At 38.9% G+C, this 25,403-nt stretch overlaps 1 protein-coding gene across 3 annotated transcripts in view; it reads left to right on the forward strand.

Annotated features, from left to right (window-relative positions):
* The window catches only part of LOC126856630 (probable ribonuclease ZC3H12C), a 39,463-nt gene extending 14,459 nt beyond the window's left edge, over positions 1-25,004 (forward strand). Inside the window, exons 2-7 of one of the 3 annotated variants that reach the window (XM_050605317.1) lie at positions 19,532-19,790; positions 20,211-20,712; positions 22,248-22,533; positions 22,696-23,020; positions 23,566-23,818; positions 24,224-25,004. In XM_050605317.1, coding sequence (XP_050461274.1) covers positions 19,532-19,790; positions 20,211-20,712; positions 22,248-22,533; positions 22,696-23,020; positions 23,566-23,818; positions 24,224-24,581 — 1,983 coding nt within the window. In that variant the 3' untranslated portion in view covers positions 24,582-25,004. Of the gene's footprint in view, positions 1-19,531; positions 19,791-20,210; positions 20,713-22,247; positions 22,534-22,695; positions 23,021-23,550; positions 23,819-24,223 lie in introns of all 3 variants that reach the window. The other 2 variants (XM_050605316.1, XM_050605318.1) reach the window with 2 other exon arrangements.
* Positions 25,005-25,403: the final 399 nt, after the last annotated feature.

Raw genomic sequence — 25,403 nt, forward strand, 5'->3', positions numbered from 1 at the left:
ATGGTTGTCACGTACATATCATTCGTTGTCATTCTTCACATGTATCCGATACGTTAAGTTAGATCCGGGAGTGGGGAATGACGACGTGAATGAAGGTTGTCGAGAAATTCGTCGTGATATGTAATGCCGGTTTAGTTTTGATTTCGAAATCAGTCAATGCTAAATTGTTTAATACAAGAAGTATCTAAAGCTTATGAATTTTACAACTTTTACACCTGCAATATTATGTTGTTGTGGCGGTGAAATAAGCAATTCTGATAACCACTATGACTGTTTGTCTCTCTCTCTCTCTCTCTCTCTCTCTCTCTCTCTCTCTCTCTCTCTCTTGCCCTCCTGCTCTCACGTCTCTCTACTTTCACCAGGAACTCTGCAAATGGTTACATCCGCCAACCTGAGAGAGCTATGCCCTATTTACGCTAATTTATTGAACCGGAGACGAGTCGCGCGCGCGCTCGAATTTTCTTATGCAGCTATTTCATCCAGTATTTTTAGCGGCTATATTATATAGTTAAAAAAAACATTGATTAGATGGATATAGGGCTCAGTATTGGATCAATTTAAAGTCAAACTGTATTTAAAAAAATATGATACTACTATTTGTTTCTTACTTTTATTTTTAATTTTTTTTTTAATATTTATAGTCGAAATGCAAAGTGGCAATTATAGATATTAAACTAACTCTTAAAAGAAAATTTAAATTTACATTGTTTAAAATTGGCTACCTTAATCGCAAATTTTTTCTAATAATTTTATATTATATTTTACAATCTACAAAGAATTAAAATTTTATAAAATTAAATTTTTTTGGTAATTTTTGTAATTATTTGTAATTCAAAATAAAATTTGATATAGAATTTGAATAATTCTTTAGAAAAGATATTCATGTTAGCCAATTTATGATGAGAAAATTGTCTTATAGCTTTTTTATAACTAACTTCAATTTTTTGCAAATGTGACGAATAGAACATTTTAGAGGCTAAATTTATCAGGATTTAAAAAACTACATTATGGGAAATAATTATTTTTATTTATATTTAGAAAAAAAAATTATCCTTTATTGAACTACAATCGGCGTTGGGAAAATGGATAATAATAAAATGAAATAATGAAAATTAGTTGCAACATAAAGAGTAATGAGGATACATTAAATAACGGGACGGTAAAGTAGTATTGCTACGAATAAGTTCTTATCGCTTGACGGTATATACATGTTGTAATATGCAATTTATGTGTTTGTGAAATTGGCACATTTTACGAATTTCAAAAAAATACTAAAAATTCTAATAACACTTTTCATAATTCAACAGTTCCTGATAAAAATTAAAAAGAGGGCCGCATTTCTTATATTAAAAAATCAAAATTGAAAAAATATCATGCTAACTTCACGAATCTAGCACGATATTCTCTCCTCTAAAGCACTAAAACGCATTGAATGTTATCATTTTGGCAAGAGTTCTTGATAGTTCTATTCAATTTTAGCACTTAGCAATTTTATATGTAATTTCAGAGCGATATTCCATCAATTAATAATTTTTAATCAATTTTTAATGTTTACGCCTAGCATGACATTTAGTGAAAATGTGTCGTGCTGATTTCCTACAATTCTAATGGTAATTTTGGACAGTTCTATAAGAGTTCTATGTTTTAGAAACATTTTTACAGAAAGTTCCGACTGTTTACTATTTTTTGAACAATTTTCAACAATTACTAGCACGATACTTAGTAAAATGAAAATGTGCCATACTATGATTTTTCGCAGCTCTATAGTTTCAACAAATAATTCCGCCTATTAAAGTATCGAAAATTCTTTAGGATAAACTGAAACGCTAACATCACACAACATTTCATTTTGTTTTACAACATTTTCTTTATCAGTAATTGTCAGAATTAAAAAAATTTATAGTTCTATATGAGTTTTAAAAAGAGTTCTGTCTTTTAAAAGCAAAAAATATATTAATTAAGATGAAATAACAAGAAAGGGGATCTCTATATCTATAGAGATGAGACATCATTCGATTTTTGAGAGTTCTGTTTATTCTAAAGCAATTCTGATATAATTCTGGGCATGTCTTTTCAAAAAATTCTGATGATAATAACAATTACAAATTTTTTTAAACAATTATTTTGCCTCAAAAACGTATAATTTCGAGTATAAATGTGAGACGATAGTCGATTATTGATAGTTTTGTGTATTCTAAAACAGTTCTGATATAGTTTTGAACATATTAATGTATTTTATATAGAATTCTAATCATTAGGAACGTTAGATTCTTTCTAAATAATTTATTTTGCCCGAAAGAAGCGTAAATACGGAAATCGAGGCGCTGCGACGAAAATGAGACGCCAGTTGATTTTCAAGAGTTCTATTTATTCTAAAGTTCTGATACAGTTCTGGATGTATTAATGCATTTTCTAAAGAGTTCTAATTGTTAGGAACATTACATATTTTTTAAATATTTACATTACGCAAAAAAATTAAAAGGCCACTTTTTTCCTTCTATAGAAAAAACAAGTTTCAAATGGCTCTAACTTCATCGAATATAATCGGATTGAGATTAATAAAAAAGCGTTACAAAGAAAAAGTTCTACAACGTACTTGGAGAAAAATTACATCAGAAAACTTACCAGGATGAAAACTCTGAAAACGATGAAGAGAATTCTGGACAGTGATTAAGAGAATATTATAATATCTAAAGAGAACCGCCGATATCAGTATTCAAGTAATTCAAACTTCTTGGGTTATGAGGATGTTGATTAGGGAGGATCTTACACCGGGTCTGCATTTACACTATCATCGGGAGTGATCAGCTGGGAGTCCTAAATAGCGGAATATTATGCTTTCTTTCACTGGAGTGGAATACATGATTTTAAGTAAAGCAGCCAAGAATGCTATGAAAGAATGTCTACGAAAAGTCCTATTTGAAATGGGGATTAAAGTAGATGGCTTGACTCGTTCATGGATAATCAGAGAGCTATAAAATTTGCCGAAAGTTCTGTGTTTCACACAAGTCAAAACACATAGATATTTCGACATCAGTTCATTTGAAAGATAGTAGAAAAGAAGGAATTCCTGATTGAATATCTTCACATCCAGAACATAGTTGCGGATATCTTGACAAGGGTTACTGCAATTAGAACATACGATAGATGACTCAGTGAGATTTGAAGCGATTTGAAGAAAACATCACAAAGTGGTCACTCATTTTGTCAGGTCTTGAATTGCTCCATTCTTAATATTATCAACATGTTATAGAGAGAGAGAAAGAGAGAGAGAGCGCAAAGGAGAAAGAGAGGAAGAGAGAGAGAGAGAGGGGGGGGGAGAGTATATGTACATGTATATCCCACTACGACATAACGCTAAATATATTATATAAATAAAGTCGTGCGTCGATACTTTCTTTGGTGTGCAGCTATTATTTATATAGCGCTATTGTTTTGTATGTGGAATGTCTCACTTTGTTATCATTCATACAGTGAGAGCGAGTAAATAGTTCCGTGTATCGTCATAGTATGTACCTTATAGTCGGTCTCACACACATCGCGAATATTCACGAGTGCGATTATGCGCGATTTTGGTCGATGCCGAATGTAGATCTCCCAGACAACTCGTACTCCGTTACACGTATACATACTACATATACAATTTTCCTTTGATTCGCGACAGTTTACAGATGACCAGCGAGAAAAGAGCGAGCACGAGCACAAGTAACGAAATAGTCCGAGTGCTCAGTGCTACATTACTCGCGAATGCCTTCACTTGCGAATATTCGCGATGTGTGTGGAACCAGCTTATTACACGTGATCGCAAGTTCTTAAAAGATGTCTACAATTTAATCTCTACAATTAATACTTTCCGATTTAGAAGCGAATGTTTTATCAAAGTAGATATTAATTTCATGTGATTTATTAATATATTATTATACTAACTATAAGAAAATCTTACAAAAATAAAAAAAATACGCCAAGAATAAAAAAAAATTCTAACTTATATGCAAAAAATTACTAACAAAAATTTTAATATTTATTCCTAAAAATAATTTTTAAATATAAATTTTATAATTATAATATAAAATATAATTTTTTATAAAAAACAGTTATTTGCAGAAAAAATATTAATCTTTATAAAAAATAGTTATAGCAAAAAACAATGAGATTCCTTTAAAAAAATCTTATAAAGGTAAAAAAATACGCCAAGTAAATAAAAAAAATCCTAACTAGTACGCAAAAATTACAAAACTTAATTTTTTCTCTAAAAAATAACTTTTAAGAGAATTTTTCCTTGGAAAAATTTCCACTTAAAAAATAAAAATTAAAACTAAATATGAAATCAATAGTTAACTAGCCAGGTACATAGAAATTAGTTCAGTAGAAAATCTAGTTTGTAAAGAGTTGTAATTTGAAATAATATTTGTCATAAAATCAACCTTGCAATTATAGAAATATTATAAATTTTCTGGAGAAAATTAAAATGCATTTTATTTCTATCAAAAAATTACATTATATTCTCCCTCCCCCAAATAAATATTTTGTATAATATATTAAATGAAAACAAAAAGGATGAAGATTAAAGCGATATACAAATACTTGGCGTGCCTGATGTGAAATAAGAATTTGCAAGATTATTATTATCAATATATTATATTAATATATGTCAATATAATATGCATTATTATATCATTATTAATACATTAATATGATATATAATGCGACCTGGGCACGTCAAATATTTGTATGTTGCTTTAATCTTTATCCTTTTCATTTCTATTTCATATATTATACAAAATATTTATTTGGAGGAGGGAGAATATAATAATGTAATTTCTTAATAGAAATAAAATGCATATTAATTTTCTCCAGAGAATCTATAATATTTCAATAATTGCAAGATTGATTTTATGACAAATATTATTTCAAATTACATTTACAAACTAAACTTTCTACTGAACTAGTTTCTATATACTTGACTAATTAACTATTGACTATTTCATATTTAGTTTTGATTTTTATTTTTTAAGTGAAAATTATTTTAGTAGGTGAGTAAAGCCGGTTCTACTCCACTTGTTTCTTAATAAGCGTAGTAAGAGTAAGAGAGACAGATATAGAAAAAAAGATAGGAAGGTCGGGGAAGGGCCGGCAGACAAGGGAACAAGAAGGTGGGTACGATGGGAGGAAGAGGGTTAGCGAGGGGAATGAGTTTTGGAGGACCAGCTTATCGGCGCGGCTCGGAGCGTGGTTTTGGAGGATGAGCTTATCGGCGCGGCTTGGAGTGCGGCAGGATGAGCTCATCGGCGTGGTTCGGAGCGCGCAATTTCACGCGGGCGGATTTTTTCGTTAATTAGTTATGGGAGGAGAGAGACGCGGCGAGCGGTTATCGCGGTCGCGATAAGGGAGATGCGACGCAGTACGCGTATTTAGGTATGCAACGAATGCTTTTTTTTATGGGAGCGGCTCACTTGCGCAGTACAATTGGACACTATGATATTAGACACATAAAGTTGCGCACCGTTTTATTGGACACATTTCAATTGCGCACAATTCGTTTGGACACATTTCATTTGCGCACCATTCAATTTGCACATTTTGGACACAACACATGTTTTTGTATAAATAAAATACATACACACGCATGTATGCATGTATAATTTTGAAATTTTTTGACATTTATTATTAACTCCATTTGGTAAATAAATATTTGTTACAGTTTGTTTACACACAGTTCTTTTGCGCACATTTCTTTTGCGCACATTACTTTTGCGCACATTTCTTTTGCGCACATATTTTTTGCGCACATTTGTTTTGCGCACATTTTTATTGCGCACAGTTCTTTTGCGCACATTTCTTTTGCACACATTTCGGGTTCGATCGGACATTGTAGCATGTACTTTGTAAGTTGTAAAGCGAGATCCACCCAGCCTACCAATGTGGTGAGTGCGGGAGAGGGACCAAAGGCCCCCCTTGCACCCTTCCGTATGTGTGTGTGTGTGTGTGCATGCCTAAGAAAAGTTCGTAAAAGAAATGTGCGCAAAAGATATGTGCGCAAAAGGTATGTGCCCAAAAGGTATGTGCGCAAAAGAACTATGTGTAAACGAACTGTAAGAAACGTTTATTAACCAAATAAAATTAATAATAAATGTCAATAAATTTCAAAATTATACATATATACATGCGTGTGTATGTATTTTAAATTATACAAAAATATGTGTTGCGTTCAAAAGCAACGGTGTCCAATTGAACAGTACGCAAATGAAATGTGTCCAAACAAACTGTGCGCAAATGAAATGTGTCCAATCGAACGGTGCGCAACTTTATGTGTCTAATAACACAGTGTGCAATTGCAACGTGTCCAATTGTACTGTGCGCAAGTGAAGGCTTCTCTTTTTGATGCGTAATACAATGTGTGACGCGATCCGGAGGCGTGATTCAATAATAGATCGCGGCGTCTGGCTTTCTTGTCGTTCGGCGATTAGGATGGCGCGTCTTGGAGCGCGCGATGATTTTGAAGGACGAGGTCTCTTTACCGCCGCTCGGAGCGGGCGATGTTGGAGGCGCGGGATCTATCGCGGCGAGGTAGTAACGTTCGAGCGGGATATCGTTCGGATGAAGGAACGGGACGGAGTATCATCGGAGGATGACGAGAGATTTATTCTTTAAAATAGAATTTTTTATTTTTTAAAATATATGAATATTACAAAGATGCGAGTACGTGGCGTGAGCGTGTCACGGATCTCCGAAGAACAGAGCTTGGAGCTCGCAGTCGATCGACTCGTTGCGGTCAAAGTGTTCGCTCCCACGTATCGTTGCGGGGACGAGCGCGAGATTGCAAATGTCAGCCGCAATGTCGAAGAAACGAGCCAGATTGTTGACGGTGTAGATAGTATAACTGTTCAAGGCTATAACGATGCGGTTGACGCAATGTTCCAGATGTAATGCGTATAGGATGGTGTTGTAACGATGCATTCCTCCATTGTTCCCGACATATCGCCCGTCGGAAGACTGCCGCCTGACGAACACCAACCTGGCAGGGGCAGAAGCGCTTAGCGCCCTATTTTTAACAAACATGTATGCGGCCATTATATGGCAATACGTCCGCCGAGGGCCGAATGCTCCCGAAGAGCGCCGAGCCCCATAAGTTAAAAATTCCGCGTCGTTTGCCTCACCCCGAGGGGGACGGTAAACGACGCGGTACTGTTATGCGACGAGTATAAAAAGCCCGACAGATCTCTGATCTGTACCGGACCTGATTCCGCTCGAGCAGTACGCACGAGAAATTACCAGTCACCGCTTCGAAATCATCAAAAGACAGAGAAAAGGATGTTGACGTGTTCGCAGCTTCCGTCGAGAATTCTCGACTATCAGATACGAATCCTTCCAAGAACATCCGTATGGACAGAGAGCGGACAGGTTTGCCGCTCTTCTTGAGCATACTCAAGTCTTACGGTCTTAACACCTGACCATCCAAACTCTGCGCACAGACGCATTCCACGAACCTTTCTGGGAACACTCGCCGCGTCACCTTCACCGACGCTTTGCACCGACTGCAATTCGCTGCACTGCAGCCCGCGCCGACCATCCGGCTAGACACATTGCATCCCGAAATACTGTATGCGATCTCGCGCTTTGTAATAAACGCTCGCGAAAGACTATTGTAGCGGCTTTGCCGGCCGCACTACCGCGCGCTCCGCGCCTACAAGCACGCGCTGACAATACGCGCCCGCCTCACTGTACGTGCCCCGCGTCACCAAGCACGGCATGCCGAAACTACGCGCCCACGTCTCCAAGCATCCCCCGCACCCTAGAACCAGTACATTTAACTAAACACAAAACAGCATCATAACACCGCGATTACTATCTCAATTTTTGTATCAGCTGACCATTAGCGAGTAGAGTCAAAAGACGTTCATTTCATCTTTCGTCTTATCATTGTCTCACCTTTTCATGAATCCTGATCCCGGTTGCGCTATTTGCGCATGCGAACCGCTCGTGAAGCGGCCCGTTACAATTGGCGCCCGAAAAAAGACCTCTCCGCGAGACACACAATTTTTTTTTCTCTTGCTTGGTCAATCCGAACCGTCCGCTCATAAAAACGTGGATATATTCATTATCTAAGGAAAAACTCGTTGCGATTGTCATCGCATACGACCTCGATACGTTCGACACGCTTGATGAGATCCGTAGCCGTATGCGCGCTTATGTAGAAGCACAATCGGAAGAATTCAGGGAAGCCCGGTCCGCACCCGACGCCGCGAATTGAATTTTTTCCACCGACCACATCCGCTAGCGAAAGGACCGGCCTTGCACCTGACCATCCGGTTCTCAATTGAGGAAATGAGGCCTCCGTTCGACGATCGCAATCCCATAGAGTTCCTCGAACGTACCGATCTATGCGAAGAGTACGAATTCTCCGGCGAGCAGCTTTTAAAGAGGTTGTCAGAATTGTTACGCGGGGATACTTTGGCATGGGTCCACAATAACCTCCGCGATTAGGAGACCTGGGCGGACTTCTGTAACGCCTTTCGCCGCCGATATCTGCCACCGCGCTACCAAGACGGGTTGGAACGGTAAATAGCCGATCGACGATAGCGCGAAGCAGAGAAATTTGCGCCGTACGCCGACGCGATGATGACAATGATGCGCCGCGCAGGAGGGTTCACCCGCAAACGAAGGTTCGCGCGAATATACGTGAATATACGCGAATATATGCGCCCCGAGTATAAGAGCTATATTAAACGCCACGATGTCCACGATCTGAACGATCGGCTCGAGGAGTCCGCGGAATTTGAGGGGATTCAGCAGAAAACACGCGAGCTCAGAAAAACGATGAAAAGCGTCACGACTTTGCCAACCGTGGCAGTGACATACAACCGGGAGGAGTGCTGCTGGCGCTGCGGGGACACACCCGGTTTGATTATAAACGTCCGCCTCGACGGTTTTGCTCACAATGCGACAAGGACGGGGAGGTGCTCACAAAAAATTCATCCGCCGCCGGAAAACTCGCCCGCACCGGGAATACTACGGCCGAATCCCGGTCGCCCGGACTTCTGGACTCTGGCACCGAAATATCGTTCGTCAACGCCGAAACAATCGAGAGGATGACAACGAGGCTTTGAATCCGTCGAGGAAAAGGGCCAAATACAAATGGCCGACAGCACGCACGCCGAAACGCATGGCTTTATCCAGACGCCCCTTCATCTACATCTACAGGAGTGCATCGATGGGGAGCCCACGGATCGTGATGGTCAGGTGCGGCTGTGGCGTGTATCTTATGCAGTGCTGGGCGTCCGGGATTCGGCCGTAGTATTCCCGATGCGGGCGAGTTTCCCGGCGGCGGGTGACAATTTTTTGTGAGCACCTCCCCGTCCTTATCACATTATGAGCAAAACCGTCGAGGCGGACGTTTATAATCAAACCGGATGTGCCTCCGCTGCTTGCAGCGCCAGCAGAATTCCTCCCGGTTGTATGTCACATATATGCATTTGTTCTCGATCCTACCATCCCTCTGGAAAGCCATGCTTATCGGGGTAAATCTGTGAAGCCGACTGAGCCTCTAAATTGCTGTACCGCGATCAGCGCATCACCAACAACGCCATCCGGCCTGCGGGATGACCGACGGCCTGGCCGCTCACATGACCAAGGGAAGCGGACGCTTGCACGCATTTCTGGATGGCGAATTAGACAAATTTCAAACCGTTACCGGCCTTACGCCGCTAACCGAACACTAGAGTCGCTTAAAACGCACGACTCCGATCAAACAGAAATACTGACCTCGTAATCCAGCCATGTAGGCAATTATTGATGCCGAGACGTAAGAAATAGAGAAAGCCAGAATAATCGAACAGTCCAGAAACGCATGGAGCTCGTCGTCGTGGTCGTCCGAAAGAAGGACGGGAAGTAGCGCTTCTGTATCGACTTCCGGAAGCTCAACGAAGTCACGGAAAAAGACGCTTGTCCGCTGCCACAGGTCATGGCCACATTGGATAAATTGAGGGGGGCCAGATATCTCACCACCCTAGACCTCAAAAACGGGTACTGGCAAATAACGCTCGCACTTGAGAGCCGTCCGATCACCGCATTCACCATACCGGGAAAGGGGCTAATGCAATTCCGTCATGCCCTTCGGGCTACATTCCGCTCCGTCACGTTTCAACGCCTGCTCGATTTCGTCATCGGCCCTGCGCCGTTTTCATGTACCTTGACGACATCATCGTCATCAGTCGAACGTTCGAACAACACTTGGACCTGCTCGTCGAAGTATTCCGCCGTCTCCGCGAAGCCCATCTCCATCTAAACCCCCAAAAATGCCGATTTTGCGTTGAGCAATTAAAATATCTCGGCCACGTCGTGGATCGCGCCGGAATTCATACCAATCCCGAAAAGTCAGAGCGGTAGCGAGTTGGGCGGAACCACGCTCGATCAAATAGATCTGTTTTTGGGCATGGCATCGTGGTATCGACGTTTTATAGAGAATTTGTCGACAATTGCCGCGCGCCTCACGCGGCTTACAAAAAAGAACGCACGCTGGACATGGGGAGAAAACGAAGCAATGGCGTTCAAACGATTAAAAGACGCGCTAACCACCGCACCAGTTCTCGCGTGCTCGAACTTTAACCGACCGTTCTTCCTGCAGACCGATGCAAGTACAAGCGACCTCGCGGCCATCCTGACGCAATACCACGAGGATGGCAAATGGGTAATCGCGTATGCAAGTTGCACGCTGACCGGCGCTGAGAAAAATTACAGTGCAACGGAGCTCGAATGTCTCGCGATCGGGCATCCGGCAGATGAGAAATTATTTAGAAGGCTATGGCTTCACCGTTATCACCGACCATGAATCCTTATGCTGACTCCAGAAACTCGAGACTTTGACCGGCCGACTCATCCGCTGGCTATTCGACTCCAACAATTCGACTACAACATTAAATATCACCGTGGTGCACTCAATCATGTGGCCGACGCTCTCTCACGCAAACCAGAGGTTAATGCGATTCAGGACTGCTGCCGCTGGTACAAGCGAATGACGGAAGAAGTCCGTCGCGATCCCGCGGCACATCCCGATTATCGCCTACGGGAAAACGGATTATACCGACATATTTTACATACGCTTGACTCTCAAGATACGCCTGCCGAAAAACAGTGGAAACTATGCGTTCCGCGCGAACAACGAACGAAAATCCTTCGCCAGTTCCACGATGCGCCCACCGGATATGGGGAAGGGTCACGAAGATCATCACCCGAATCGCGGAAAGATATTATTGGCCGGGAATGTTCTGCGAAATCATCAGATATGTCCGACGATGCCCGAGCTGCCTAGCGCACAAACCGCTGAAGAGAAAACCGGGCGGGAACCATGTGATATCATGCATGCGTATATCAACCGTCCATGGGAACATTGTTACGATCGATCTTGTAGGGCCCCTTCCACGGGTCCCTCGCGCTGGGGCCACAGGAGCCGGTGGCTCCTCGTGATTGATTCTCGAAATGGGCAGAGCTCGCACCGCTCAGGCAAGCATCCGCGAAAGCCATGACAACCAAAATAACCAACCGAATAATTTTGCGACACGGCCGCTCTGACATTATTATAACTGATAACGGGACGCAATTTAAGTCCGCACCATTAACCGCCCAATTATGTGAATTCAACATCGAACACCGCATTGCGCCCGTCCGCGCCCCACATTGTAACCCGATGGAACGCACAAATCGCGCGATCAAAACGATGATCGCGCAGTACGTCGACCGTGACCATCGGGAATGGGTCGAATCATTACCAGCGTTGCAATTTGCGTACAATACCGTTACACACGATGCGATCGGACACTCCGGCGTTCATCAACCACGGCCGAGAATTAATACCGCCCGCCTCCGCCCTCTCTATAAACCCAGAAGCCCAAACGCCCGACATTGTCTGACAACGACTGCAAGAGGCCGAAGAAGTGGTCAACCTGGCCAGGAGCTTCCAGCGACAACAGCACTACTACAACCTGCGACGACGGCAGTGGCGACTTAACATCGGCGATGGGGTGGAAATGCGAATGTTCGTTCTTCAACAAAGCAAATACGTTCAACGCAAAACTCGCGCCAAAATTCGTCGGACCGCTGGAAGCGTTACGTCGGATGATCTCGCCAGTAATCGTAGATTTCCGGAGCAAACGCGGGAAATGGTACCGTCATGAACATATTCAGGGCTTAAAACCTGCTCCCGACAAAAACAAAAACAAAGGCTAGGATAATGAAAACAATAAGGAGGACGACGAGGAAAACAACGAAGAAGACGACGAGGAAAACAACCTAACCTAATCACCGACTAATAGAAAGTCAGCAAAAAGAAAGGAATTCTTATTCCTTTCTTTCTACTCAGAAGCTTGCAAGATGTATAGCGAAGCAGACATTTTTGAAGCGATTAATCAACTCCTCGGAGAAGCCGAGCCAGTCTACGGGCCAATCATGGAGGCTACATCGATCGCCAGACCACTGCCACCGTCACGGCCACCGAAGATCGGTACCGTTATCCAGCGGTCCGATAGAACGAACCAGTGGAAGTTGGAGATGTTGGCCACACCACCGCCACCATTATCCGCCTGTCGTCGGCGTAATCTGCCGCCACCACCAGCCAAGCGAGCAAGGACAACAGCGAGAACACTGGACCAAGGACTGACATCGAGGGACACAACAACCGTCTTCCCTCATGCCCAAAATCCTGGTCCTTATAGGTTCCGCATCGCCACCTCCGATCATGGTGGAATTGGAGCCAGGCCTGACAGCGCTGATATCACATTTTGCGGTTTACATATCGCGGCGATATAATATCTGCACGCCACAGAGCCGTTGGACGCTGCGCTTCTCCAGCGATGGCAAATTCCGCTACCGCCGAAAAATAGAATAAGCGGAAAGAAGCCTCATGATTCAGACTTAATTAGGAGGGGGATGATGTAACGATGCATCCCCCCATCTTTCCCGATATATCGTCCGTCAGAAATCTGCCGCCTGGCGAACACCAGCCGGGCAGGGGCAGAGGCGCTTAGCGCCCTATTTTTAACAAACATGTATACGGCCGTTATACGGCAATACGACCGCGAGCAGCGCCAAACGCTCCCGAAGAGCACTGAACGCCATAAGCTAAAAATCTCGCGTCGTTTATCACCGTAATCCCTCTCATCCCGAGGGGGACGTTAAATGACGCGGATACCGTTACACGACGGGTATAAAAAGCCCGACAGATCTGTATTAGATCGGTACTTCATTCCGCTTGAGCAGTACGCACCAGAAATTACCAGACACCGCTCCGAAATCGTCAAAAAACAGAGAAAAGGAAGTTGACGTGTTCGCAGCTTCTGTCGAGAATTCTCGACTATCTGCTCCAGAGACGAATCCTTCCGAAAACCTCCGTACAGACAGAGAGCGGACAGGTTCGCCGCTCTTCTTGAGCATACTCGAGCCTTACGATCTTAACACCTGACCATCCGAGCTCTGCGCACAGACGCATCCCACGAACCTTTCTGGAAACACGTGCCGTGTCACCTTCATCGACGCTTTGCACCGACTGCAGTTCGCTGTACTGCAGCCTGCGTCGACCACCCGGCTAGACATCGCACCACGAGATATTGCGTGCGATCTGGCGCTTCCTAATAAACGCTCGCAAAAAATTATTGTAGCGGCTTTGCCGCCCGCACTATCGCGCGCTCCGCGCTTACAATCATGCACTGACAACACGCGCCTTACTGCACGCGCCCCGCGTCATCAAGCACGGCGCGCCAAAACTACGCGCCGGCGTCTCCGAACGTCCCGCGCCCCAGAGCCAGGACATTTAATTAAACACACAAAACACCGCCTAGACTTGCGTCATAACATCGCGATCTACTATCTCAATTTTTGTATCAGTTGACTATTGCCGAATAGAGGCAAATAAAAGACGTTTATTTCATCTCTTGTCTTATCACTGTGTTTCATCTCTTCACGAATGCCGGTTGCGCTATCCGCGCACACGAACCGCTCGTGAAACGGACCGTTACAGTGTTTTTCGATACTAGACAAACCGTGGGCGTTTTGAGACGGAGAATTCGAAGATTGTTTAGTCTGCCGAATCAAAGCGTTAATTGTCCAATGTATATCGATGCCGGAAAGCGCGTCTCGTCGCGCTTGTCGGACTGAAAGTGCGATATCAACATTGGACGTAGATCGAGCTCCTTCCACGTATACGTTAACGAGATTTCCTTGTCATTATTATCTTCGAGAATGATTTCCATGAACGAAGGACGGCTGACGTTAATACTAATTTTTAGATGTTTGTATTCCGTTTTCGTCAATAAGTAGCGTCTTCCCAGGATTTTGAGCAGTCGTGCGATTAAGTTGTTGGTGGCGTGTCTCGGCGTTTGGTCGCAATCTTGTTTGAAAGTAGACGCGAATGATTAGAAAAAAAAGATGAAGATAATAAAAACATATTCGAAAGAAGTTTTTTGATATCCTTACCCGTTATCTGTTTGAGTTCTCTTGAAGTATCGCGCGTTATCCTCACAATTTCGCTCGGGGAACCTCAAAAGGATGCTGCTGTTACGGCAATCCTATGGTCGCTTATATCGTTTTTTACCGTTTTGTGCCGAGCTTCGTTGTTTATCGTTGGTAATGAAACGCTTAATCAGCAAGACGGTCTTTATATACAAGCGTTGAAATCGCCCCTTTTTCGCGCTTTTGTATTTTATTTTTAAAAAAGATTACGGGAATTGCTTTCGTCATCCTCGTCTGTACTCGCGTTGTCGAGGCGATAGATGTGACTGAGAAGATCCCGCAATTGCCGTAATAACCCGTTCGTGGGGCACTCGATACTGAGGACGCGCAGGTCGAAGGAACTCGCCGAAGTTACGATGCTCGTAAATTCGTTGAACACGTAGAATTGACGTTTAGCGAAAAAGTACAGATTATCGTCGATGTGTCTGAAGGCCGTCGTTATGGCGGATATTCCGGGAAACATATTCTTTAACGGAGCGTCATGGTCTTTAACGACTGCTATGCGACATTCGTCGATCTCTGCTACTTGTCGTCATAGTAGATAGCGTAGGTTTGTCCCGAGTGCGTGTTTATCGCAGCATTGATCTTAGTTTCGAAGAAATCCGATGCTGTGAAGGAGTTAGGCCAACTCAATTTCAACTTAAAATTGGGATATTCCGTGATGGATTCTGTCGTTTGCGAATAGCGCGAGATCGCCCGAGAATCTTCGATACATGGCGGACAGGTGCGTGAAATTTTTTGGGAAAAACGCGGCGTATTCCGTCAGCGTTGTGGACTTACCGTAGCATCTCTCAGTAAGTGGATCGATTATACGTTGCGTCGTTCGACTATGTCGACTGCACTTGCGAGGCGAAGTCGCTCCGCTAGAGAAGAACGCGTAAACGAGCCTGCTCCCGGACCTTTGAAAGCTGCCGGAAAAACGTCGTTCTCGCGATTCGCGTAGGTGTGAGCGCCTGTTCGATACGATATCAGTATATCGGAATGTAGCGGATCGCGGGCGAACTTTAACGACGAACTCGCCGCCCATAGCGCGAACGCCGCTTTGATTGTTGGCAAGAGTTCCTCGCTCGATACTTGACCACGTGTACTACGTGAGACGCGTTTTCGGCCATTTTTTCGCGAAAGTGCTGTACTCGCGATCGAGAATGTCCACTAGATCGCTTTACGCATAAGATTAAGCGTGTCGACGTTTAATCTGCCATTACTGGGTAATTGATAATATTCTTAAAACAGCTACAGCGCACGACGAGAGATCGAGTTATTGGACAACAGCGATTTCCCATCGTCGCTCAGAAAACCATACACTCGCAGGAAGTGGAAGGGTTGCCTCCGCCTTTTTCGAATCGACCAGATGTCGCGGCGACGAGTGTCGTCGCTAGGAAGAGCCGTCTTTGTAGACATCGTGAGGAATGCGCGAGGAACGATCATACGCGGGATACCAAACGCGATTAATTCGCGCCTTCGAGGAAATGCCTATTTTTTGTTCTCATCCGAATTTGAAGCGAGGTGGGGGGGGGGCGCGTTAGAGCGAGAAAAGAGAGAGGGATAGACGCAGATGAGAAGCCTTCACTTGCGCACAATATAATTGGACACGTTGTAATTGCACACTGTGTTATTAGACACATAAAGTTGCGTACCGTTTGTTTGGACACATTTCATTTGCACACTGTTCAATTGGACACCGTTGCTTTTGGACACAACACATATTTTTGCATAATTTAAAATACATACGCACGCATGTATATATGTATAATTTTGAATTTTATTGACATTTATTATTAATTTCATTTGGTTAATAAACGTTTCTTACAGTTCCTTTACACACAGTTCTTTTGCGCACATTTTTTTGCGCACATTTCTTAAGCACACACTCACACGCACACACGGGGGAGTGCAAGGGGCGCTTTCGGCCCCCCTCCCGCACCCGCCCCGCCGGTAGTCTAGGTGGACCACGCTTTACAACTTACAAAGTACATGCTACAGTGTCCGATCGGACCCGAAATGTATGCAAAAGAAATGTGCGCAAAAGAACTGTGCGCAATAGAAATGTGCGCAAAACAAATGTGCGCAAAAGAAATGTGCGCAAAAGAAATGTGCGCAAAAGAAATGTGCGCAAATGAACTGTGTGTAAACGAATTGTGCACAATTGAAATGTGTCCAATCAAACGATGCAACTTTATGTGTCTAATATCACAGTGCGCAATTGCAACGTGTCCAATTGTACTGTGAGCAAGTGAGCCGCTCTCGACGCGGATGCATCGATGATTCGTTCGAGTATTCGAGTGACGCGTTTTCTAGAAAATTTGTGAGCCTCTCTTATCGTTTTTTATTTTACAATTTTTATTTTGCAATTTTTATTTTTGTTTATCTCTTCGGACGCGAATGCGTCGATGATTCGTTAAATAAAGGTCGGGTATCCGGGATACGCGTGTTGATTATGCTCATCAAATTACGCGTATCTATTACGCGCATTGATTAGGCGCGATTATGTACGTTTATTTTTCGCCTTTTTGTATTACGTATGTTTTATGATACGATTAAAATGTACATTGATTTTATGTACCCCATGTATCTTGTAATAAATATAATTAAAATGTATATCGAGTAAAATTCTTTTGTTAATATTTATTTCAAAAGTTCCTTTCTACGATGACAAAAGTTGATTGCGGAATACGCACGGAATATTCGAGATTTTTAAATGATTCTCTTTTTGTTTTTGCGATTTTCAATTTTATTATCTTACAATAGAGAAAGGATGACGTGATTCTCTTTTTTGTTTTTGGCGATTTTCATTTTTATTATCTCACAATAGAGGAAGGATGACGCGTATGAGTCGTATTGGTCGTTATAAAATGCGCGATTGTTAAAGGATGTTAGAATGTCATAGCGCGTGAAGTGAATAACTACGATAATAGATTTAATATCGCGTATCGTTAAATTGTCCGAATATGTAAACGTGAATAGCGATTTGATAGCCATAAAGGCTAATTTTCTACAAGATTACGCTACTGATTTTCGGGAAGCGACGGAAGGCGTGCTGGAGGAGAGTGGATACCCCATTCCGTTTCTTCATCCGAACAATATTCCGTTCGAGAGTCGCGATCTCCGCTCGTCGCGATAGATCTCGCGCCTCCAACATCGCCCGCTCTTCCAACATCGCCTGCTCCGAGCTGCGCCGACAAGAAGACCTCGTCCTTCAAAATCATCGCGCGCTCCAAGCCGCGCCGTCTTAATCGCCGATCGACGAGAAAGCCAGACGTCGCGATATCTATTATTGAATCACGCCTCCGGATCGCGTCACACATCGTATTACGCATATAAAAAAACGCATTTGTCGCGTACCTAAATACGCGTACTGCGTCGCATCTCCCTTATCGTGACCGCGATAACTGCTCGTCGCGTCTCTCTTCCTCTGTAACATTCGACTAATTAACGAAAAAATCCGCCCGCGCGAAATCACATGCTCCGAACTAAGCCAAAGAGCTCATCCTGCCGTGCTTCAAGCCGATAAGTTCATCCTCCAAAACCATGCTCCGAGCCATGCCGATAAACTCGTCCTTCAAAACCGACACTCCTCTCGCTACCCTCCTCCTCCCCCCATTGTGTCCTCCCACTTATTCCCGTCTGCCGGCCCTTTTGCGACGAGATATCTTCCTATCTTTTTTTTCTATATCTGTCTCTTTTACTCTTACTACGCTTATTAAGAAACAAGTAAAGTACAACCGGCCTTACTCACCTACTTATTTTCTAAGAAAAAATTCTTTTAATAGTTATTTTTTAGAGAAAAAATTAAAAGTTTTGTAATTTTTTGCGTACTTGTTAGAATTTTTTTATTAACTTGGTATTTTTTTACCTTTGTAAGGTTTTTTTAAAGGGATCCATGTTAATTAGACTTTTCATGTTTTGATCAATACTATTAATTCTTAAAAAATATGACCCTTTTTTTAATACCCTGTATATCTAACTTGTTATTAGTAGATATATTTCTCCATATAGACAGGAAATACGCACAGGTGCATCTTTGGAGAAATTACGCGTATATGTGTATATATGTAGTGATGGATAATGAATTTTCGGAAAAAGAGAGAAGCAAAGCAATCTAAAATATATAATATAAAGTGTCTTTTTAATAAAAAATATATAAATATGCAAGAAACTTTAATACGTGAAATAAAAACTTTAATGCGGGAATGTATGTTCTCATGTCTTATTATACGTACATACATGTTTAAATATACATATGCATTCACATAAAATAAAAAATATAATAAAAAATATAATAAAATATAATAAATAGAATAATGAAATATAATAAAAATATAATAAGTAAATAGAATATAAACAATATACATAAACAAAAAATTGTTGAATGTTTTTAACAAAATAATGTCAAATTTTTTTTAGAGATAATTAAATTAGTTATATAAATAAAATAATTTAATTAAATAAAACAATAATAAATCATTTTTTTATATCTATCACATTTTGATTATAATAATTGTTTAAAATCAAATGTAAGTGTTAACTTCGAAGAATTGTTTTATACCTTAAATCTAAAATTACGCACATATAAAAAACATGTGTTTCCTAGATTTTTGTGTTTAACAATGTATTTGAAGGAAGATTTCGGATAGTTGTTTACACCTCTCTGACAATATATAAAAATGTATAAAAAATAAAATTTAAGCAATAAGCGAATTAATCGATTACACTTAAAAATATTCTTGAGCAAATATAAGACTGCCATTTTTAATTTAAAATAATAATTGGGTCCAATTTATTTATTGCTTTAATATTACTGCTTCTGTATTTTCTTTCAATTATTATTTTTTACATTTTGTTGGTATAAAGACTACCTTACAAAATGTAAAAAGAACTGTGTTCTTCATATACTAATAAAATATAAAGAAACAAACTTTATTTTAAATTATTTGATATATTTCAAAATTTTCTTTCTCTCTTTATTTTTCAATTGTTTTATCATGATTATATTTAATGCTTTTATTAATGTAAACAATCTTATTTGTTGCAGAGATACGTAGACTGCACAGTATTGAATGCAAGCAGTATGCCAGACGCTGAAGATTCCTCATATGATAGCGATTACGAAGCTGAGGACTTAACGACGACAAGGACGACAACAATGACAACGACGGCAATTGCAAGAGATTCAGAATCGCAAGTATCTTCCGCAGTGCATGCTGATATCTCTCGCACTGCATCCGATACTCTAGCAGTTGAGTTTGCAGAGTACGTCACTGTAGATGGACCTTCATCTATACAAAACGCTGGTAAAATTTTCCCTTTATGTTTTTCTTCTGAAATTTTCAAATCATTATAATTAATATAATTTAATAATAAGTAGAGAAATTCTAGAAAGATATAAATGCGAGCTAAAAAGATAGAAAAGATAGAAAAATAATTTAAAACAGAGATGCAGAGATTAGAATATATATATATATATATATATATATATATATATATATATATATATATATATAGATGAGCGAAAAAATATTAATGTATGGAATCTTAGTGATAAAAGCAAATGTTTGACAAGCAAATTTTCAAGTCTCTAATTTTTATTTCAGTTACTTGTCTTTACACGTTTCATTCATATCTATATGTACAAAACTTTGAAAAAAAAAATAAAAAAAGATGATACGAGAAAAAGGTTTTATATTGATAACATGAAAAATGTATCTATTCAGGTTACACCGCTCGCGTAGAGTTCGCCCTGAAACTAGGCTACACCGAGAGATTGGTACAAGCAGCTTTGCAGAAACTAGGTCCGGATCCTGGTCAAAACGAGCTATTAGCTGAACTAATCAAGCTCGGAGCAACTTGTTCCCCGAAATTCATTGATGGCCCCGAAGAAGTTGACAATTTGCTAGATACTGAAGCGGACACAGACGAAGGCGAAGAGTCGATTTTAGTTTCGACAACAGTAACAAATGGAATTTTATCAACAGATTTGAGACCTATCGTAATCGATGGCAGCAATGTCGCTATGAGTCACGGCAACAAGGAGATATTTTCCTGTCGTGGCATCAAAATCTGTGTTGACTGGTTCCGTGCCAGAGGTCACAAAGAGATTACCGTCTTTGTTCCAAAATGGCGAAAAGAAGCCTTTAGACCCGATAATCCGGTTGCCGACCAGGAAATCTTGAGCGAACTTGAGAAAGATCGTTTACTGGTATTCACACCCTCTAGGTTGGTACGATAATCGTATGAAATTTATTTGTTTGATTTAGGAAATTAAAGTAGTCTAATTGCTCAAAAACATCACACATTTTTTTTTATCTTAATAAATTATTGTATCCGAATTATCAATCTCTATAGATTAAATAATGATAAATATATGCAAAATAGGGTCCAGTCACAATAAATTTTATTTTCATAATTTTCATAAACTTTATTACATTCTTGACAGAATGTTTTCGAAGTTATCATTTTAAATAATCACCAAAAGTTGTCACTCATTTATATAAAAGTTATTAACAAATAAAATAACTATTAAAAGTTGTACTTTCTGTGCAAAATAAGCTTTTCAAATATTTGAGTATTTTAATTTAAACGAATCACTGCATTCAAGTCAAGTTTGAAAATATATATTTTCAAAAAAATAAATAAATAAATTATAGTATATTCGTTTAAATATAATTTATATGTAAGTCATAGAAATAAGAATTATATGTTTCTTAATTATAAAGAAATTGCGATAATAAAAAATGAAAAATTAAGGTTTAATTAAATTATTAAGGAAGAAATAAAAATATTTCTCATTTCAGCATCTCGACATGTTTTAATTAATATAATCGAAAACTGGAATAACCGGCCTCATTTTAATTTATCTGCGCCGACTAAATCGTCTCAAGAATCTCCTTGTCTACACACATTTTTTGCTTCTTTTTTCTTCATAAACATTTTTTTTAGTATATTGCTGCCAGAAAAAAAAATTACATGGTTCAATTTATTATATGTTATGATAATTTGAATCTATCTGCGTGTAAATAGACAAATATGAAAAAAATAAAAAAAATTATTTAAAAAAAGAGATCTCTCTCTTAAGGATATATGTGACATATATCGAAATATTAATAAAAGCATTAAAATTTCATAGATGTTTTATTATTTTTTCTGAATATTTGTGCAAAAATTAAGCGCAATTCTTTTAACGGATTGGAAGTTATTTAAATTTAAAGTTACTATTGATTCTTATGGAAATTCGCCTATTGTAGCACTTATTGATAAATTTGACAAAGAAAAAATATTACCAATGAAATAAAAATTTTCACATCTATTAAGGAAATTCTAATAAATATTGTGCAAAACTTGATTTAGATCCACTAATTTGTTTAAAAGTTATTTACTAAAAATTGTAGAAAAATATTATCTGTCTCTTTTTCTCTTTCTGCAAATTATTCGTTTTTCATTGTTTTTTGCAATTGATTTCAGAGGATATTTACGATCAAAAGTTTTTGCCATAAATTAGAAAAAATATTAATTATAACTATTTTCTTTTACGAAGACGTCAAAATCCATATTATTTTGTGATACTTTAATTTTTTCATAACCTGAATTAATTTTTTTAATTTTTTAAGCAGTATAACATAAGAAACATGTTTTCTTTTTAATTTTGACAATTTTTTGCTACTATTGTACGTCCAGAACATCCTTAATAAAATTGATGGAATTTTTTGTAATATTAAGATTTCTATATCATGTCATTGTACAAATGTTCACAGATTGGTAGGTGGAAAACGTATGGTGTGTTATGATGATCGATACATCTTGAAGCTGGCTGCCGAAGTCGATGGCATTGTTGTCAGCAATGATAACTATCGCGATTTAGCACAGGAGAACCCTGAGTTCAGAAGGGTCGTTGAAGGGAAAATCTTAATGTACAGTTTTGTAAATGATCGATTCATGCCACCGGACGATCCGCTGGGTAGGAGTGGACCTACGCTGGAGAATTTTCTCAGGATCGCTCCCAAGAAAGTTGATCCAGCACCTCCATGTCCTTATGCCAAGGTAATTTTTTTTTTATGTTCATTTCCGCACTTTTAAAAATGTTGAATACTAAACTTAAAATTCTTAAATTAAAGCATATATTATGTACAATGAATTTTTTTTATACATATAAGATATATGATATAAGCTTCCTAAATGAAATGAAATTAAATATCACTTTAGAAATGTACATATGGCAATAAGTGCAAGTTCTGGCATCCTGAAAGAGGACAACATCCACATAAATCCGTGACGGAGCGATTAGTAGAGCATGCTCAGCGTCATCTACAGGCTCGTGGACCTAGTCTGAGTCTACCATTACCATCCATAACTGCGTCTGTCTCTCATCCACAACATCCATCACTCTGTAAGGCCAGATCTGCTATACCACCGATCGTACAATCACCCGTCCCGAAGAGTAAATCTGTGGAGAATGTCACATCTGACTTGTTCTCAGCTAGTCCGGCCATATACAGCCAACAGATGCCTCTTGCACAAAATCTTCAAAGTAATAATTTTTTTTTAAATAGTGCACACACACACAAAAGAAATGTAAATCTGACCGGCCAATCTCAATAAATATACCTTGTGGATACTAATATATGCTGTATTCAAACTGTGAAAACTTATATAAAACTTAGGGATTTTTTGATTAAAAAGCGTTTACTTATACCATTTTAAAATTTATACCGTCTTGACGTTAGCTATAAGTACATTTAATAAAAAAATAGGAATTTTTATTTAAAAAATTTCAGCTGACTTTGAAAAAACTATAGCACGTCGATCATAAATCAATAGCGCTATGATGCGTCCTTTTTAAAACCCTTTTTTGAAATTTTTGTCTGAAATATTTTTTTCGATTTTTAATGCATAGTTTCCGAATTATAGTGTATTCAATTTAAAATGGAATATTTTGTATATATAAATTATATATAATAAAATTTTTTAAAAGTTTTTAATATAATTTTTTTTTCTATTTATTCGTTTATTTTATTAATTAGTATAAATAGTTTAATATCTTCATGTCTTCTATTAAAGGCTATCTTCCTGCAGTAAATTGGGCAGCGTCAAGAATGAGCAAACCTGAGCCAGAACCAACGAACATGCATCGCAAATTGCAGCGACAATTGACTCTGAACCCAGTATGCGATCCGCGTCTTTATCAGCTCAGGCGGCATCAACAGCAACAGCAGCAGGCTGATCAACTGCAGCAATCAGTCATCAGTCCTCCGCGCTCCAACATGCAACATCGACCGTTGACGAGACACGCGAGTAATGAATCGGCGTATCCAGTTACTGCCATGAAGTGAGTCTGATTTATCTAAATATGTTCATCTAAACGTGTGTTTTATCTTCATAATTAATGCAATAAATTATGTATAATCGTAGAATAGGTATGTGACTGCGCACAATGTAACTCTCTCTCTCTCTAAATATTTTGGTAAAACAATAATTAAATACGATTTTATTTAATTTCAGAGTAACAATAATTTTTTTAAGTAAATTACATTTCAGTATTTAATTTTAGAATATGAATCAACTAATGATTTATTAACTATGATTATTAACTATTTAATGATTTTGGATTTAAAAATCTGAAAAGAAAATAAAAATAACTATGTGTGCTTAATAAAAAAAAATTATTATAATTACATCTTTTAATCAATTAAAGAACCAAATAATCCTCGGGCATTTTCAAATTTGATTTCAGCTGGGATCATCCCGATTGTTTTCAGCATCATCATCAGCACGTGATGCGTATCGCTTCTGCCCCAGACTCTTATAACGCGTGGCTGCCACAAAATTCCACCTTGATGCGACCATCGCCAATTCAGAGGCTGGGTACTTCGGATCCTCAACTAAATCTGCTGCCATCGTCATCGTCCACGAGTTTACACACACCTTGGGACACGCATGCCCAAGACGCTCGACGTCGCTTGCATTATCATCTCGCCAATATTTTTCCCGAAGAACAAGTGCAAGCTGTCATGGCGCTTCATCCGCACGAGATCGATCCTCAGCAGATTTGTGCTACCATTCTGGCAATGTTTCCAAAAAATCAAAATTAACGCGATTAGAAAGTTTACACAAGATATTTGCTAATATTGAATTGGAAAACTATTTGTGTATAGTTTTTTTTATTTTTATAAGAATCTTGCATACCGCAATCTTAATGCAGAATATGTGTAGCGGTTATTATGTTAATTATGATTATATTAAAGATATTAAAAAAGATAATAAAATATACTTTTGGTCAGGTTGAAAACAGAAACTATTTAAAAAAATTTTTAAGAAATAATAATATATTGAATATATTTTTAATAATATATTGAAATAAATTTTTTTTTGTTTAAAACTATCTCTTTAATTGTATGTGTATGTGTGTTTTTAAGAATTTTTTAAATCCGATTTGTATATAATTAATATAACGGTTACTATGAGCACAGTTATTGTGATAAATAAATTTCCGCTACAGAAGCTTCTGTAAAACAAATAATATCGAAATACTTTTTAAATATAGATCTAAACTATATCCTTCACATAATTGTTCCTTTTTAAATACATTTTGAATAGAATTATGACAATTTAATTTTTAAATTTAATTTTTTTTTTAAAATTATTTTTAAATTAAAAAAATTAAATTCAAGAAATTAAAATATTTTTAAGAAAATTTTACATGAAAGACAATATTTAAGGCTATATATTTTTTAAATATTTGAACTTTTTTCTTATAGAATATTATATACATATATATAAATTAGTGGAATACTATTTCAATAATAGACACAATCAATATCTCATTATATATAAATTAAATTAAAAAAAAAATTTTTTAGACAATTAAAGAGAATATTGATATATTTGAATACAACAATTTGATTCTAATTATC

The sequence above is a fragment of the Cataglyphis hispanica genome, chromosome 19, assembly GCF_021464435.1.
Source record: "Cataglyphis hispanica isolate Lineage 1 chromosome 19, ULB_Chis1_1.0, whole genome shotgun sequence".
Taxonomy (NCBI): Eukaryota; Metazoa; Arthropoda; class Insecta; order Hymenoptera; family Formicidae; genus Cataglyphis; species Cataglyphis hispanica.